This window comes from Eurosta solidaginis, chromosome 3 (genome assembly GCF_040869045.1).
Source record: "Eurosta solidaginis isolate ZX-2024a chromosome 3, ASM4086904v1, whole genome shotgun sequence".
Lineage (NCBI taxonomy): Eukaryota > Metazoa > Arthropoda > Insecta > Diptera > Tephritidae > Eurosta > Eurosta solidaginis.
Genome location: NC_090321.1, coordinates 263,460,717 through 263,476,887, shown reverse-complemented (window position 1 = coordinate 263,476,887; position 16,171 = coordinate 263,460,717). Strand labels below are relative to the sequence as shown.

The 16,171-nt window shown below is 36.1% G+C and overlaps 2 protein-coding genes across 12 annotated transcripts in view; one reads left to right on the top strand and one right to left on the bottom strand.

Annotated features, from left to right (window-relative positions):
- Positions 1-16,171, bottom strand: part of Galphao (G protein alpha o subunit) — a 251,069-nt gene that overhangs the window by 55,161 nt on the left and 179,737 nt on the right. The gene's annotated exons all lie outside the window — the stretch shown is intronic.
- Cyp49a1 (Cytochrome P450 49a1) overlaps positions 1-16,171 on the top strand; it is a 79,196-nt gene that overhangs the window by 24,004 nt on the left and 39,021 nt on the right. For both annotated transcript variants that reach the window (XM_067776221.1, XM_067776222.1), the window contains exons 6-7: positions 12,796-12,876; positions 13,033-13,149. In XM_067776221.1, the coding sequence (XP_067632322.1) occupies positions 12,796-12,876; positions 13,033-13,149 (198 nt within the window). The remainder of the gene's footprint in view (positions 1-12,795; positions 12,877-13,032; positions 13,150-16,171) is intronic.

Sequence of the window (16,171 nt, the reverse complement as noted above, 5' to 3'; positions counted from 1 at the left end):
TTTATTAGCACGCTTTTATTAGCTTTACCTGTATGTTTCTATGTAACTCTTCATTCGCTCCAACGTGCCTGCTGCCTTATTAACACGGTTTTATAATTAGCTTCACCTTATTTGTAATCCCGTAAGGGTCATATGGAGACCCTTCCGGGATCATTTCTGGATGGTTTTCGGGATCGGTCCGGGATCCCGCCGGGGTAATTTCGGGACTTTTTCGGGACTATTTCGGGATAATTTTGGGACCCTTCCGGGATCATTTCTGTATAGTTTTCGGGATCCGTCCGGGATCCCGTCGGGGTTATTTTGGGACATTTTCGGGACTATTCCGGAATCATTTTGGGATTATTTCGCGATCATTTGGGGACCCTTCCGGCATCATTTCTAGATGGTTTTCGGGATCCGTCCGCGATAGCGTGGGGGTCATTTCGTAGCTTTTTCTGGATAATTTCGAGTTCATTTGGGATCCTATCAGGTTATCAGCTCATTTAGTTCTTTTTTTTACTCAATTACAAGGGTAAAGGCTAGTATAAATATATAAGAATTATGTGTATCCATGTCCTTATTTATTCCCTAAGAGCCTATTTAGTAGTACTTATTAAATAAACAACATTTCTGAGGGTATATGAAAAGAAGAAAATTTGTAATATGAAATATTTTGTACTTAAGAGGTGAAAAATTTGAAAAAACCTAAAGGATCAAAGGTATTTAATAATGAGAAGAAGAGATACATTTTCATTTTTCAAGTCTTTGAGATTCGTGGCTGCCGAACTGATATTTCATTTTTATACCTTTCATGAACATGAAATGGTATATTAACTTTGGTCCGATGTTTGTAACGTTGAGAAATATAGAAGATAGACTCACCATTAAGTATACCGAATTGATCAGGGCGACGAACTGAGTTGATATAACCATGTCCGTCTGTCCGTCCGTCTGTCTGTTTGAACGCAAACTAGTCCCTCAAATTTTGAGATATCTCAATTTGGCACAAGGATGTATTTTTGTATTATATTAGATATTTGTCGGATCCGGCAGGATCGGACCACTATAACATATATCTCCCATACAACCGATCGTTCAGATAAGACGATTTTGGTCATTCCCGCCGCAATTTAGAGAGTATAACCGTGAAACTCGGTGATATATATTCTAATATATCATAGAAGATATCCTTAAAAAATCACTTTGATCGGAGCTATATATAGTTATATCCCATATAACCCATCGTTCAGATAGAAAGATTTTTGGCCATTTCTCCCTTAATTTAGAAAATATAAACGTGAAACTCGGTGATATATATTTTAATATATCATAGAAGATTTTCTGAAAAAATCACTTTGATCGGATCTATATATAGTATATATCCCATACAACCGATCGTTCAGATAGAAAGATTTTTGGCCATTTCTCCCTTAGTTTTCAATATAAAAACATGAAACTTGTTGATATTTATTCTAATATATCATAGAAGATTTCCTGTAAAAATCATTTCGATCGGAGCTATATTTAATATATATCCCATACAACCGATTGTTCAGATAAGGGGGTTTTTGCCATTTTTATTTTATATTTATCTTAAAAATCGTTTAGGTATGTACATCTGTTCACTATATATTTCTTATCTTATACATCCGATTATTTGGAGATTACGAACGGGATAAGATTATTGTTCAGCCTCATTCATGAAAGGTATGAAGTTTTCGGCACAGTCGGAGACAGGCCCGTCCTTAGTTGTTTTCATTTCAGTTTGCTCCTTTATAGTAAATATTGAGTGTCTCATTCATATTCACCTAAATCACATTGAAGCTTAAAAGTAAGAAAGATCCCCAATTTAAAGGACTAATAAATACTATGTATATCTCTCTTTGCGTTCTTTCGTCTCTTCTTGGGATACTGGTATTTATGGAAATTCCAGAAAAATTAAATACAATTTATTCAATAGAATAATAATCCCTGAGGAAGACATGAGAGCGTCGAAAAGCGTAGGAGGAACAAGTAAGGAAGGCTAAGTTCAGGTGTAACCGAACATTACATACTCAATTGAGAGCTTAGCTGCGTTGGTTTCGTAGATAGTTTATAAGTGTTTTTTAATTCCATATCACATACGTTTGGGAAATATCGACCAAATTGTAGACCAAGGGTGACGTTTTTTCGAACGATTTTCCTTCATCCTTTGTCAAATAAGGGAAAATCACCATGTAGGAAAATGAACCTAGGGTAACCCTGGAATGTGTTTGTATAAAATGGGTATCAATTCATCATCTGTTGGATACCGCTAATTTATTTATATATGTAATACCTGCAAAGATTTCAAGGGTTTTTTATTTCGCCCTGCAGAACTTTTTCATTTTCTTCTACTTAATATGGTATGTGTCACACTCATTTTACAAAGTTTTTTCCAAAGTTATATTTCGCGTCAATAAACCAATCCAATTACCATGTTTCATCCCTTTTTTCGTATTTGGTACAGAATTATGGCATTTTTTTCATTTTTCGAAATTTTCTATATCGAAAAAGCAGGCGTGGTCATTGTCGGATTTCGGCCATTTTTTATACCAATACAAAGTGAGTTCAGATAAGTACGTGAACTGAGTTTAGTAAAGATATATCGATTTTTGCTCAAGTTATCGTGTTAACGGCCGAGCGGAAGGGCAGACGGACGACTGTGTATAAAAACTGGGCGTGGCTTCAACCGATTTCGCCGATTTTCACAGAAAACTGTTATCGCAATAGAAGCTATGCCCTTACCAAGTTTCACAAGAATTGGTAAATTTTTGTTCGACTTATGGCATTAAAAGTATTCTAGACAAATTAAATGAAAAAGGGCGGAGCCACGCCCATTTTAAAATTGTCTTTTATTTTTGTATTTTGTTGCACGATATCATTACTGAAGTTGAATGTTGGCATAATTTACTCATATACTGTAAAGATATTAAATTTTTTTTTTTAAATTGGACTTTTAAAACATTGTCTAAAATTTTACTAATTTTCTATTCTGCGACATAAAGTCAACCCACCTATCAAGTTTCATCGCTTTATCCGTCTAATGAATTATCGTACTTTTTCGGTTTTTCGAAATTTTCGATATCGAAAAGGTGGACGTGGTTATAGTCCGATATCGTTCATTTTAAATACCAATCTGAGATGAGTGCTCAGGAACTTACATACATACCAAATTTCATTAAGATACCTCAAAATTTATTCAAGTTATCGTGTGTACGGACGGATGGACGGACATGGCTAAATTAATTTCTTTTTGCGCCCAGATTATTTTGATATATAGAAGTCTATATCTATCTCGATTAGTTTATACCGTTACGGAATACCGTTATGCCAACAAAATTTATATACTCTGTGAGCTCTGCTGTGAGCTGAATCTTCTAATTTTTTGGCCGTAAAGCTAGATCAAAGCTAAAAATCAACTAATAATTTCGGGATCAAATGTGATAGCTTTCAAGATCAAATCGGAACTATTTCGATATTGTTTTCACGAATATGAGAAGATAATTTCTGAATCACTTCATGGTATGCTTTAGGGGTAAACTTCGGCCTTTTTTTTTTTGGGAAATACTTTCGGGATAGTTATGCTCGAGATAGTTTCGGGATTGTCTTGAAAATAATTTCAGGATTATCTTTAGAACACTTCAGGATCGTATTCAGTTAATTTTAAGCATACTGTGCGAAAGATTGAAGTCGTGAATTGGCTGATTGGACATTATCAGTGCGGCTTCAGACACGGTAAATCTATCATCGACCACATTGAATTGACACACATCATCTCTTCGTCTTTTAGAGTCATCTCAGACAGCACGAAAATGAGCTGCCTATATGCCGTCTTTTCTGAATCTGGTTTCCCCGCAAAACTTATACGGCTGTGCAAAATGACGATGGGCAACACCACCAGCTCAGCCAGAATTGAGAAGGACCTCTCCGAACCGTTCAAAACTAAATGGTGTTTTAGACGGCGTAAAAGCGTGCAATTACTGCCATATGCCAATCACATTGATATCATCGGTTTGAGCACCCGCGCCATAACTTCTGCTTACTCCAAACTGGAAAAGCAGCGGAAACGATGAATTTGATGGCGAATGAGGACAAAACGAAGTACCTGCTGTCATCAAGCAAAGATTCAGCGCATTTGCGCCTTGGCAACTTCGCCACTGGCAACAGCTATACTCTCGAAATAGTAAGACTTCGTTTATTTTGGAAGCAGCATTAACACAAACAACAACATCTACTCTGCAATCCAGCGAAGAATCACTCTTGCCAATAAATGCTACTTTGGGCTATGTAGGCAATTGAGAAGTAAAGCCTTCTCTCGGCAAACGAAAATCATACTCGACAAGGCATTTATCGTACCTGTCTTGCCATATGGTGGAGAAACATGGACCATGACAGCATCTGATGAAACGGCTCTAGAAGTGTGTTCGAGAGAAAAGTTTCTAACGCGTTGTGGACGGCAAGTACCATCTTCTTCGGTACGAGCTTTACGCCATCAACATAGTCCAGCGAATTAAAACGCAGCGCCTAAGCTGGCTGGGCCATGTTATGCAAGTGAAAGGTGATGCTCCGGCTTAGAAAGTATTTTTGTCGGAAACCGCCTATAAAAGTAAATGAAGAGGGTGCGCCCCACTCCGCTTGAAGAACCAGGTGGAAAACGGTTTAAGTACACTTGGTGTGACCAATTGGCGTCAGTTAACGGCACAGCCATTTAAAGTTTAAGTTTCCATTGCCGCATTCAGCAAGCGATTCATGCAAGGAAATGGAAATGGGACAAACTGTGTATTGCGTGTATGAAAAGAGGAAATCGGCCATGCGTGATGCAGTGAGTGAAGGAGAAGCAAGAAAATTGCCACAATAAAAGGTTACTAAAATAAAAGTGTGTTTCAAAAAAGGAAAAAAAATAACAAAAAAAGGGTTAATAATTACGTTCACGCCAAACATACAAACAAAACGGACAACCACATCTAAACGTCTATGAACTCAAAAAATACATTGTTGGGGAAAACGTGTAAACATGACTGCCTCTCCCATATGTGCTAAAGTAATTTTCGGCTTTTTTCTCGCAAAATCCCACTGTGTGAATTTCAAATTTTTATTATTTAGTGTATTCAAATATATATTAGCAAGCGATGCATCACGCTGGTTGTGCGTAATTTACTTTTTACTCTAATAGATGGTGCAAAAGTATCAACGCTAAGATATATTTTTCAGAAACATGAATCTTCAGAGATTGAGGAGCGGTTCGCGCTTTTATGAAATAACATAAGGCAGATCAGTCGCTTATAATAGCCTAAATAGGTTGCACGCATGCGCGCAATCCACATTCATGGCTTTGGAATTTCATAAGCCGAGGGAGCATTGGCACTTGGATTAGGCGAAGGCGTTTGAGAGAGGCAAAAATAATGCTTATTTATAGACCTTAAATGATTTTGCTTTTTGCATGATCATTTAAACAACTAAAAAGTAAACAAACAAGTAAGGAGCGCTAAGTTCGGGTGTAACCGAACATTACATACTCAGCTGAGAGCTTTGGAGACAAAATAAGAGAAAATCACCATGTAGAAAAATGAACCTAGGGTAACCCTGGAATGTGTTTGTATGACATTAGTATCAAATGCAAGGTAATAAATAGTACTTTAAAAGGGAGCGGACCATAGTTCTACAGGTGGACGCCTTTTCGAGATATCGACCAAAATGTGGACCAGGGTGACCCAGAACATCATCTGTCGGGTACCGCTAATTTATTTATACCATGAACAGTATTCGTGCCATGATACCAAGGGCTTTTGATTTCGCCCTGCAGAACTTTTTCATTTTCTTCTAATTAATATGGTAGGTGTCACACCCATTTTACAAAGTTTTTTCTAAAGTTATTTTGAATCAAAAAACCAATCCAATCACCATGTTTCATCCCTTTTTTCGTATTTGGTATAGAATTATGGCATTTTTTTAATTTTTCGTAATTTTCGATATAGAAAAAGTGGGCGTGGTCATAGTCGGATTTCTGCCATTTTTATACCAAGATAAAGTGAGTTCAGATAAGTACATGAACTAAGTTTAGTAAAGATATATCGATTTTTGCTCAAGTTATCGTGTTAACGGCCGAGCGGAAGGACAGACGGTCGACTGTGTAGCCACGCCCATTTTGGAATTTTCTTTCATATTTGTATTTTGTTGCACCATATCATTACTGGAGTTGAATGTTGACATAATTTACTAATATACTGTAAAGATATTAAATTTTTGTTAAAATTTGACGTAAACATTTTTTTTAAAGAGTGGGCGTGTTCGTCATCCCATTTTGCTAATTCTTATTTAGAACACATATAGTAATATGAGTAACGTTCATGCCAAATTTCATTATGATGTCTTAAACGACTGCCAAATTACAGCTTGCAAAACTTTTAAATTACCTTATTTTAAAAGTGGGCGGTGCCACGCCCATTGTCCAAAATTATACTAATTTTCTATGCTGCGTCATAGGGTCAACCCATCTACCAAGTTTCATCGCTTTATCCGTCCTTGGTAATGAATTATCGCAGTTTTTCGGTTTTTCGAAATTTTCGATATCGAAAAAGTCGGCGTGGTTATAGTCCGATTTCGTTCATTTTAAATAGCGATCTGAGATGAGTGCCCAGGAACGTACATACCAAATTTCATCAAGATACCTCAAAATTTACTTAAGTTATCGTATTTACGGACGGACATGGCTAAATGAATTTCTTTTTTCGCCCAGATCATTTTGATATATAGAAGTCTATATCTATCGCGATTACTTTATGTCGTTACAGGGTACCGTTATGCGAACAAAATTAATATACTTTGTAAGCTCTGCTCAGCTGAGTATAAAATAAGCACAAAAACGCGATTTACAAATTAAGCATTCTTTCATTAAAAAAAAAAAATTTTCCGCAGTTTGTCAAATATTATGTTGAGGCTGACAGTGACCTCGTTTTGGTTGGTTGTGTTGCCGGCCTAACACTTCATTATGAAGTTGGCTAACTATTTTGTTGATTTAATAACATTTTTTCTTCTTCTTTTTTATGGCAATTTAAATTATGCCATCGCGACTATCAATACAATTCCTTATTCCGCTTTAAGCAATCACCGCTCAAACTTTTTCAAGCGCAAGTTTGATGACGAAATAAATCAGCTGTTTACGAGCGACAATTACAAAAGTGCGTACATAAATATTTAACACTTCTTTTATTAGGAAAAATTTTGAATGTCGGCAAACTTTTTAGTGTTGATTTTAATGATTAGACCGCAGTGAATTGGGCGCGAGTTCACACTTGTGACTTCATTTGAAAGTTTTTTATTGCATACATACGTACATTGTAGATTTCTTTAATTTTCTGTTTTGTTTGAAGTTCTCCGAGCGCAATTTTTTTATACCCAGTTGTAATTGTGTTGGATAACAGTTGGTTGCAATGGTATAAAGCAAGTGTCGGCAAAAATGTTGTGTGGTTGTATTAGTGAGAGCGCTTTGATCGTACGAACCAATTGATTCACTGACCATTCGCTTGTAAAACTGCAACGGCTAAGCACGCAATAAATAATAAATTATTGATGCGCACAATGGCAAGCGAATATTTTATGTTGAACAACGCCTTTGGGCAAATTCGATGGTTATGCTACAAAACATTTCCAGCGACGTATGTAAATAACATCAAACGACATTTTGAAGGTTCGCATAAAAACTTAAATAAGTTGAATGCAACAAAAAAATTAAAACTTTTTGAGGAGAGTTGCATTTTTTCATATTAAATTAGTTAAATTAATTCATATTAATAATTTGTATTTACGTAAATACGTGCATACATTTTTCGCTGCGCAACTAGCGATACCAACACTCGATGTTGACACGCCAACTGCTCATTGCAGACTGAACTATTCACTAAACAAAGAGCGCAGGCTATCTGTGTGAGCTGCTCACCATCTTAAGATGTATGAAACGCTGATGCCTGGTATAAAGGAATCCAGATAGATATATATATACATATATATCGTGCCGGATATTAGCAGTTTCGACACGTCACTGTACCGATAGTAAATAAATGCTGCACAACAGCAATGCAAGCAGAAGAGATAGCTACGCACACATTAACACGGCAGCTAAGAGCGTAGACAACATTACTCACACATATAGAGAGTAAGAAAGAGAGCAGATTATATTGCTCACACCTATATATGGGGTATTTCATCCCATTTCGACCAATTTTGAACCCGACCCTTTTAGAATTGGCTGAAAGTTTTTCTTCTTTTTCTAGCTTACGAAAGACGTTTTTCAGAAGTTTTTCAAATTTTTTCATCCAACTCAAAAAAAAAATATGAATTTTTAAAAAAACACCGTTTTTGTTTTCAAAATGCTATAACTTTTTCAAAAATTGACCGTTTGGGATCTTTTTTTTTTAATGTTTGTTTTTAAATGTACTTTTCGGAAAAAATACAAAAAAATTTTTTAAGTTCTTTTTTTGTAATTTTTCAGTTCTTCGAGATTTTTCGAATTTCGCCCTTTTTTTTCTCATAAAAAACTTCAATCAATTCTGCAATCATCCCCACTAATCCCGGAGTGGGCCGAGAATTTTTTTTTTTTATTTAATTGAAATTTTAAATTTTTTTTTTATTTTTTCCGAAAAGTACATTTAAAAACATATTAAAAAAAAAAAAATGATCCCAAACGGTCAATTTTTGAAAAAGTTATATCATTTTGAAAAAAACACCTTTTTTTCTCGGCCCACTCCGGGATTAGTGGGGATGATTGCAGAATTGATTGAAGTTTTTTATGAGAAAAAAAAGGCGAAATTCGAAAAATCTCGAAAAACTGTAACATTACAAAAAAAACTTTAAAAAATTGTTTGTCTTTTTCCGAAAAGTACATTTAAAAACAAATTTTTTAAAAAAAAAAAAGATCCCAAACGGTCAATTTTTCAAAAGTTATAGCATTTTGAAAACAAAAACGGTGTTTTTTTAAAAATTCATAACTTTTTTTGAGTTGGATGAAAAAATTTGAAAAACTTCTGAAAAACGTCTTTCATAAGCTAGAAAAAGAAGAAAAACTTTCAGCCAATTCTAAAGGGGTCGGGTTCAAAATTGGTCGAAATGGGATGGAATACCCCATATAGAAGATAAGAGCGAATATGATATGCAGCAGATGAGAGAAGTAAATCGAGAAGGCTGTTGGCGAAAAGTCTTGACCCCGGAAGAAATAGGCGAACGAGGCAACTGAGAGTATAAAAGCGGCGCAGTTCAAGTGATGGGTAATCAGTTTGATTTTAATATGCTATAATCGAAGTGCGAAAATACTATAAATTGTGAAGATCTACTATCATAGTAGTGCTGTTAATAAAGAGTGTTTTATATACAGATCGTGGCACCTCCCATACAAATAGTATTTTTCATACTGCATATCTCTCGAAGTACTTATGCTAGATCACTAAGGTTTCGTACGAAATTGAAGATTGGTTTGAGGTTTTGGAGCGGAAGTGGAGTGGAAATGGATTTGTGAACGGTAGTGGGAGGGTAGTGAGAATTGGGTTGATAACGGTTGTGAGTGATCGTAGCAACCGTAATGAGGGTGCGAGTAGGAGTGAGAGTCAGTAAAAATTCAAAGCCAGAGTTTGGGCAGAACAAAGTCTGTATATATAGTATCAAGAGTTGGCCAATCTAAAAAAAATTTGTAAGAGCGTTGTTTTTATGACAATAACTGTTTGATGACGAAATTGGTTTGGAGGACACGCCCACATTTTATACTCAGTATTATGCCCGATCGTTAACATGATTACTTGAGCAAAAGATGTTCTTAATTGATTCCATAATATATTGGCATTAAATTAGGGCGAAATCGGCCGATAACCACGCCCACTTTTCCGATATCGACTTTCAATAACTCATTATCATATATTGATGAAGCGAAAAAACTTGATAAGTGGATTGACTTCATGACGTAAACTAAATGTTCGTAAAATTTTGTAAAATGGGCATGGCACTACCCACATTTAATGAAAGTAAATTTAAAAAAAGTTCTGCAAGCCGTTAATTATCAGACATGCTTTTGAGTTGGAAGTTGACCAAATTTGAGCTAAACGACAGCTTTCTCTACAACGTCTGGATACGGTGAAGCTACCGTCCCTTTCGGTATTTATACATGGGGAGGACAATCTTATATTATGTTTCCACCAAACCCAAACTCCGTGTTTGCTACTTTTGATCGACCGTTAAAACACATCCAAAAATATCGAGAGAGATATGGGAGACGCGGATTTACCTCTTTATCAATAATCCAAAAGTAAAGTTAAAAGTTGTATTTCCATCAAGGGACATTTTGCCCGAAAGTGTTGGCAAAGACGGAGTTTTAGGTTTGGTGGAAAAGTTTTATTAAGTGACTGCTCAAAAACTGGCTCCGGGTCTGGCGCTTGGGTGTTTATTGAAGGCAATGGTGACCATTTTCACTTTTCTTTTGAGGAGAACGCTACTTTTCATATTCAGCGTGCTTTGCATAAAGAGTATATTAACTTTGATTGGATAAGGGTTGGTTGTATAAAGGAATCGAGATAGATATAGACTTCCATATATCAAAATCATCGGAATCGAAAAAAAATTTTATTGAGCCATGTTCGTCCGACCGTCTGTCCGTTAACACGATAACTTGAGTAAATATTGAGATATCTTCACCAAATTTGGTACACGAGCTTATCTGGACCCAGAATAGATTGGTATTGAAAATTAAGCGAAATCGAATGATAACCACGCCCACTTTTTACATATATAACATTTTGGAAAACACAAAAAACTTGATTATTTAGTAATAAATACATCTAGAATGTTCAAATTTGACAATGTGGACTGTTATTGAGACTCTTGATAAAAAATGTGAAATTTTTTTTTAAATGGGCGTGGCACCGCCCACTTGTGATAAAATCAATTTTACAAAGATTATTAATCATAAATCAAAAATCGTTAAACCTCTCGTAACAAAATTCGGCAGGTTGCCTTTACTATAAGGGATGCTTTGAATTGACGAAATCTGTTAAGGACCACGCCCACTTTTATATAAAGGATTTTTAAAAGGATCGTGGACGAATAAAATGAGCTATGTCTTTGCAAAAAGAGCTTTACATCAACGGTATTTCATTTCCCCAAAGTGGATTTATAACAATAAATAGGAAAAACTTCAAATTTAAAAAAAAGGGCGTGGCACCGTCCCTTTTATGACTAAACAATTGTCTATGTTTCGATAACCACAACTCGAAGAAAAATTAACGGATCGTAATAAAATTGGGCACACAAATTTTCCCTATAACAAGGAAATATTTCTAGAAAAAATGGACGAGATCGGTTAAAGACCACGCCCACTTTTATATAAAAGATTTTTAAAAGGGTCGTGGACGAATAAAATAAGCTACATCTTTGCAAAAAGAGCTTTACATCAATGGTATTTCTTTTCCCCAAGTGGATTTGTAACAATAAATTTAAAAAAATGGGCGTGGCACCGCCCCATTTACGACTAAACAATTGTCTATGTTTCGATAACCACAACTCGAAGAAAAATTAACGGATCGTAATAAAATTGGGCACACAAATTTTCCCTATAACAAGGAAATATTTCTAGAAAAAATGGACGAGATCGGTTAAAGACCACGCCCACTTTTATATAAAAGATTTTTAAAAGGGTCGTAGACGAAAATAATAAGCTATATCTTAGCGAAAAAGAGCTTTGTATCAATAAAATTTTACTTTCTAAATTGAATTATAACATTAAATTGGAAAACGCTATAGTTTTTGAAAATGGGTGTGGCACCGCCCCTTTTATGACTATGCAATTTTCTATATTTCGGGAGCTATAACTCGAACAAAAATTAACATATCGTAATGAAATTGTGTACACATATTTTCTTTCCTTATAGCATAAAATATTTCTAGTAAAAATGGACGGGATCGGTTAAAGACCACGGCAACTTAGATATAAAACAAGTTTAAAAGGGTCGTAGACTAGAATAATAAACTATATCTTAACGAAAAATAGTTTTGAATCAATGATATTTCACTTATCAAGTTTTATTATAAGAGGAAATGGGGAGACATTTTTTTTAACGGGCGGTGCCACGTGTTATGTAGAAAAGTAATTTATCTGAAACGAAATGTGCAATTAAAGTTCACGCTGAGTATATAATGTTCAGTTACACCCGAACCTAGACACCTTTACTTGTTTTAGGATGACTTTTTCGCAATCCTTAAGGCCACGGACGATGTATTGGAGAATAGATAGAGGGAGTGGAGTATACTCGTTTGCTGATTTAATTGACAAACTGCACTAAGGGCGTTGGCTAGGCCTCTAACCACTTCAAAACTGGTTCGGTCATTGCATACACGTGCAGAAATTTTGTGAATATTCAGGGGCAGCAAACTCATAATGCCCTCAATCTCAGAAGGTTTGGCTGGACATTTGTTCTCATTGAGCAAAGGGGTCTGTAGACATGTGGGAGTTGATGACAGGTCACTTCACATGGTATAAGACATAACTGTCATCAGGTTACATGATAACACAACCCTTCTTGCTTATTACTGTAATGTACTTAGTTCTATCGGGATTGTAAATGCGCAGAGCCTCCACACCTTGAAGTAAATACTATCTCTTGATATAGTCGGAGTGGTATAGTACGCAAAAACTTCCTAGGTACCGTCTAAGGCATTTTTACGCAAATATTTTATCTTCTATAAGTAAGCACGTACATTCCGGAAGTAATCATTGCAAAAACTTAAAATTAATTAGACTTTTTCTTCTTATTATTACAGACCTTCAATGCCGTCACTCAAGCATTACAAAGGAAAATTGCGACATGATTTCTTTGGTGACATCGCCGGGCTCATTGGTGTGTAAGTATACGAAAGTAAATAAATAAAGATCCCAACATTTTATATAACTGTAAACACATTCGGGCGTATGCAGATAAATATTTCTTAAAGTCATTTGTTACGTTGTAATGAAGAGTAATTACAATATAATGTAATACATTTGTTATTTTTGTGTAGACATGGCAAAAACTGGGCACTGTTCCGTCAAGAGGTACAACAAATATTATTACAACCACAGACAGCGAAACAATATATACCATCGTTGAATGAAATTGCTGGCGAATTTATGCAAAGGTACAAATTTTTAACACCGAAAAACATGTATAAATTGATATTTGTTTTCGTAGTACGTAGGTACTAAAGACAGTTTATTAAGTCATGTATCATCGTTCATTATATTGAGAATTTATTTACTAACTAGTGTACCGGGCAGACTTTGTCCTGCTGGAAAAGTGGTTTGCCCATATACTCCACTTTGAGCTTCGCTTCCCATCTATTCTATCTATACCATTCTCGTCTACTTTATCCTCCTTTTTATACTCAGCTGAGCAGAGCTCACAGAGTATATTAATTTTGTTCGCATAACGGCACCCCGTAACAGCATATACTAATCGAGATAGATATAGACTCCTATATATCAAAATGATCTGGGCGAAAAAAGAAATCCATTTAGCCATGTCCGTCCGTCCGTCCGTCTGTCTGTCCGTGAACACGATAACTTGAGTAAATTTTGAGTTATTTTGATAAAATTTGGTATGTGGGTTCCTGGGCACTCATCTCAGATCGCTATTTAGAATGAATGATATCGGACTATAACCGCGCCCACTTTTTCGATATCGAAAATTTCGACAAACCGAAAAAGTGTGATAATTCATTACCAAAGACTGATAGAGCGATGAAACTTGGTGGGTGGGTTGACCTTATGACGCAGAATAGAAAATTAGTAAAATTTTGGGCAATGGGCGTGGCACCGCCCACTTTTAAAAGAGGGTAATTTAAAAGTTTTGCAAGCTGTAATTTGGCAGTCGTTAAAGATATCATGATGAAATTTAGCAGGAACGTTACCACTATTACTATATGTGTGCCAGAAATCGGATGACGAACACGCCCACTTTTTAAACAAAAAAATTTTAAAAGTCAAATTTTAACAAAAAATTTAATATCTTTACAGTATATAAGTAAATTGTGTCAAAATTCAACTCCAGTAATGATATGGTGCAACAAAATACCAAAAATAAAAGAAAATTTCAAAATGAGCGGCGCTCCGCCTTTTTTCATTTAACTTGTCTAGAATACTTTTAATGCCATAAGTCGAACAAAAATTTACCAATCCATGTGAAATTTGGTAAGGGCATTGCTTCTATGATGATAACTGTTTTCTTTGAAAATTGCCGAAATCGGTTGAAGCCACGCCCAGTTTTTATACACAGTTGACCGTAACTTGAACAAAAATCGATATATCTTTCTAAACTTAGTTCACGTACTTTTCTGAACTCACTTTATCTTGGTATTAAAAATGGGCAAAATCCGACTATGACCACGCCCGCTTTTTCGATATCGAAAATTTCGAAAAATGAAAAAATGCCATAATTCTGTACCAAATATGAAAAAAGAGATGAAGCATGGTGATTGGAAAATATAGCTTTAGAAAAAACTTTGTAAAGTGGGTATGATAGGTATATTAAGTAGAAGGAAATGAAAATGTTCTGCAGGGCGAAATCAAAAGCCCTTGGGATCATGGCAGGAATACTGTTCGTAATATTGCATATATAAATAAATTAGCGGTACCCGAGAGTTGATGTTCTGGGTCACCGTGGTCCACATTTTGATCGATATCTCGAAAACGTCTTCACATATACGACTAGGGGCCACTCCCTTTTAAAATACTTATTAACACATTTCAGTTGATACCCAAATCGCACAAACACATTCTAGAGTCACCCTAGGTTCATTTTCCTACATGACGATTTTCCCTTATTTTGTCTCCAAAGCTCTCGGCTGAGTATGTAATGTTCGGTTACACCCGAACTTAGCCTTCCTTACTTGTTTCTTGTTATTCTTGTCCACCCCTTTTCCCATTTATCTCCCTCCGTCTCCCTCCCCTACTCTCACTCCCACTACAATTCCTACTTTCACTTCCACTGCCACTGCCACTCGCAATCTGACTACCACTCCCAATCCCAACTCTGGATTCCATTCCCAGTTAAACTCGCATTCTCACTGAAACCTTCACTGCCACCCCCGCTCTTAATCGAACTCTCACAGCCACTCCCACTCCAACTCACACGAATGGATAAGCTGCTCATGCAAAAACAATCTAAAATGTTCTTCACTGTGTAAATTTTGGACTTCGAATAACAGTACAAAAATAATGTACAATGAGCAAAGTCACAGTGCTTCCTAAGGGAAGGAGCCGACAAAATGGGGTGGTGTTGGAATGTTATCATGCGCTGTAAGGGGAGATAATTTCTTTAGGGTTAAAAAATGAGACGAGAGAACTGATAGGTTGTTGTCGGGGAAATTATACTTTAAAATTTGCGCAGGACAGAAAGAAGTTAGGGAAATTTTCTGCAGGAACAATAATGACGAACTTGTAATCTACGTCGAGAGAACATCTAAGTTGCACACTAAATACTTTAAACAGATTTACATAAACTCTTTGGTTGCTTCAAAGCTACAAGGCGTTTCATTGTTATCTTATGGAATCATCAAAGCAACGTGATCAAGGCGTTCATGTAAGAAAAGGATGAAGCACACTTATTCCAACATAGCAGATTTCGAACTCTCCCTAACCGTTCTACGCTATCAAAGCACAGTTTTTGAGGACGATAGTCACTATCGTGTCGTATTCATTGTAGTTTAAAGCTGAAAGGCGCCTTTTGATTTGAGCTCTCTTTGTTACTGAAACAACTGCACGAGTTAAGGAGCGCAACCTACTAAGCAAGCGCTCAGCAAATGGTTAGCGAACCGAAATGGAAAAAGTGTGTAGAACACCTGAGAGAGCCAGTAAGGAGTAGTCATAGATGCTTCCTTCAACCCTCAGAAACACTATGTTCACGTCTCATAAGACTCGAAGAGAAACGCTCGTTTATTACATCGGGAATTCTTTTTGAATACCACGGTGATCAGTCCGGACCGTCATACACATTGTGAGTTCTGCCTTCTCTAGATTAAGCAAAGAGACAAAATAAGTGGATCTTACGGTAAATGAGGAATAGACGAAGTACTTTCTTTCCAAGAAAGAATCGGCACATTCGCGCCTTGGCAGCTACGCCACTGTTGACGGATATAAACAAAAGGCTGTGAACGATTCCGT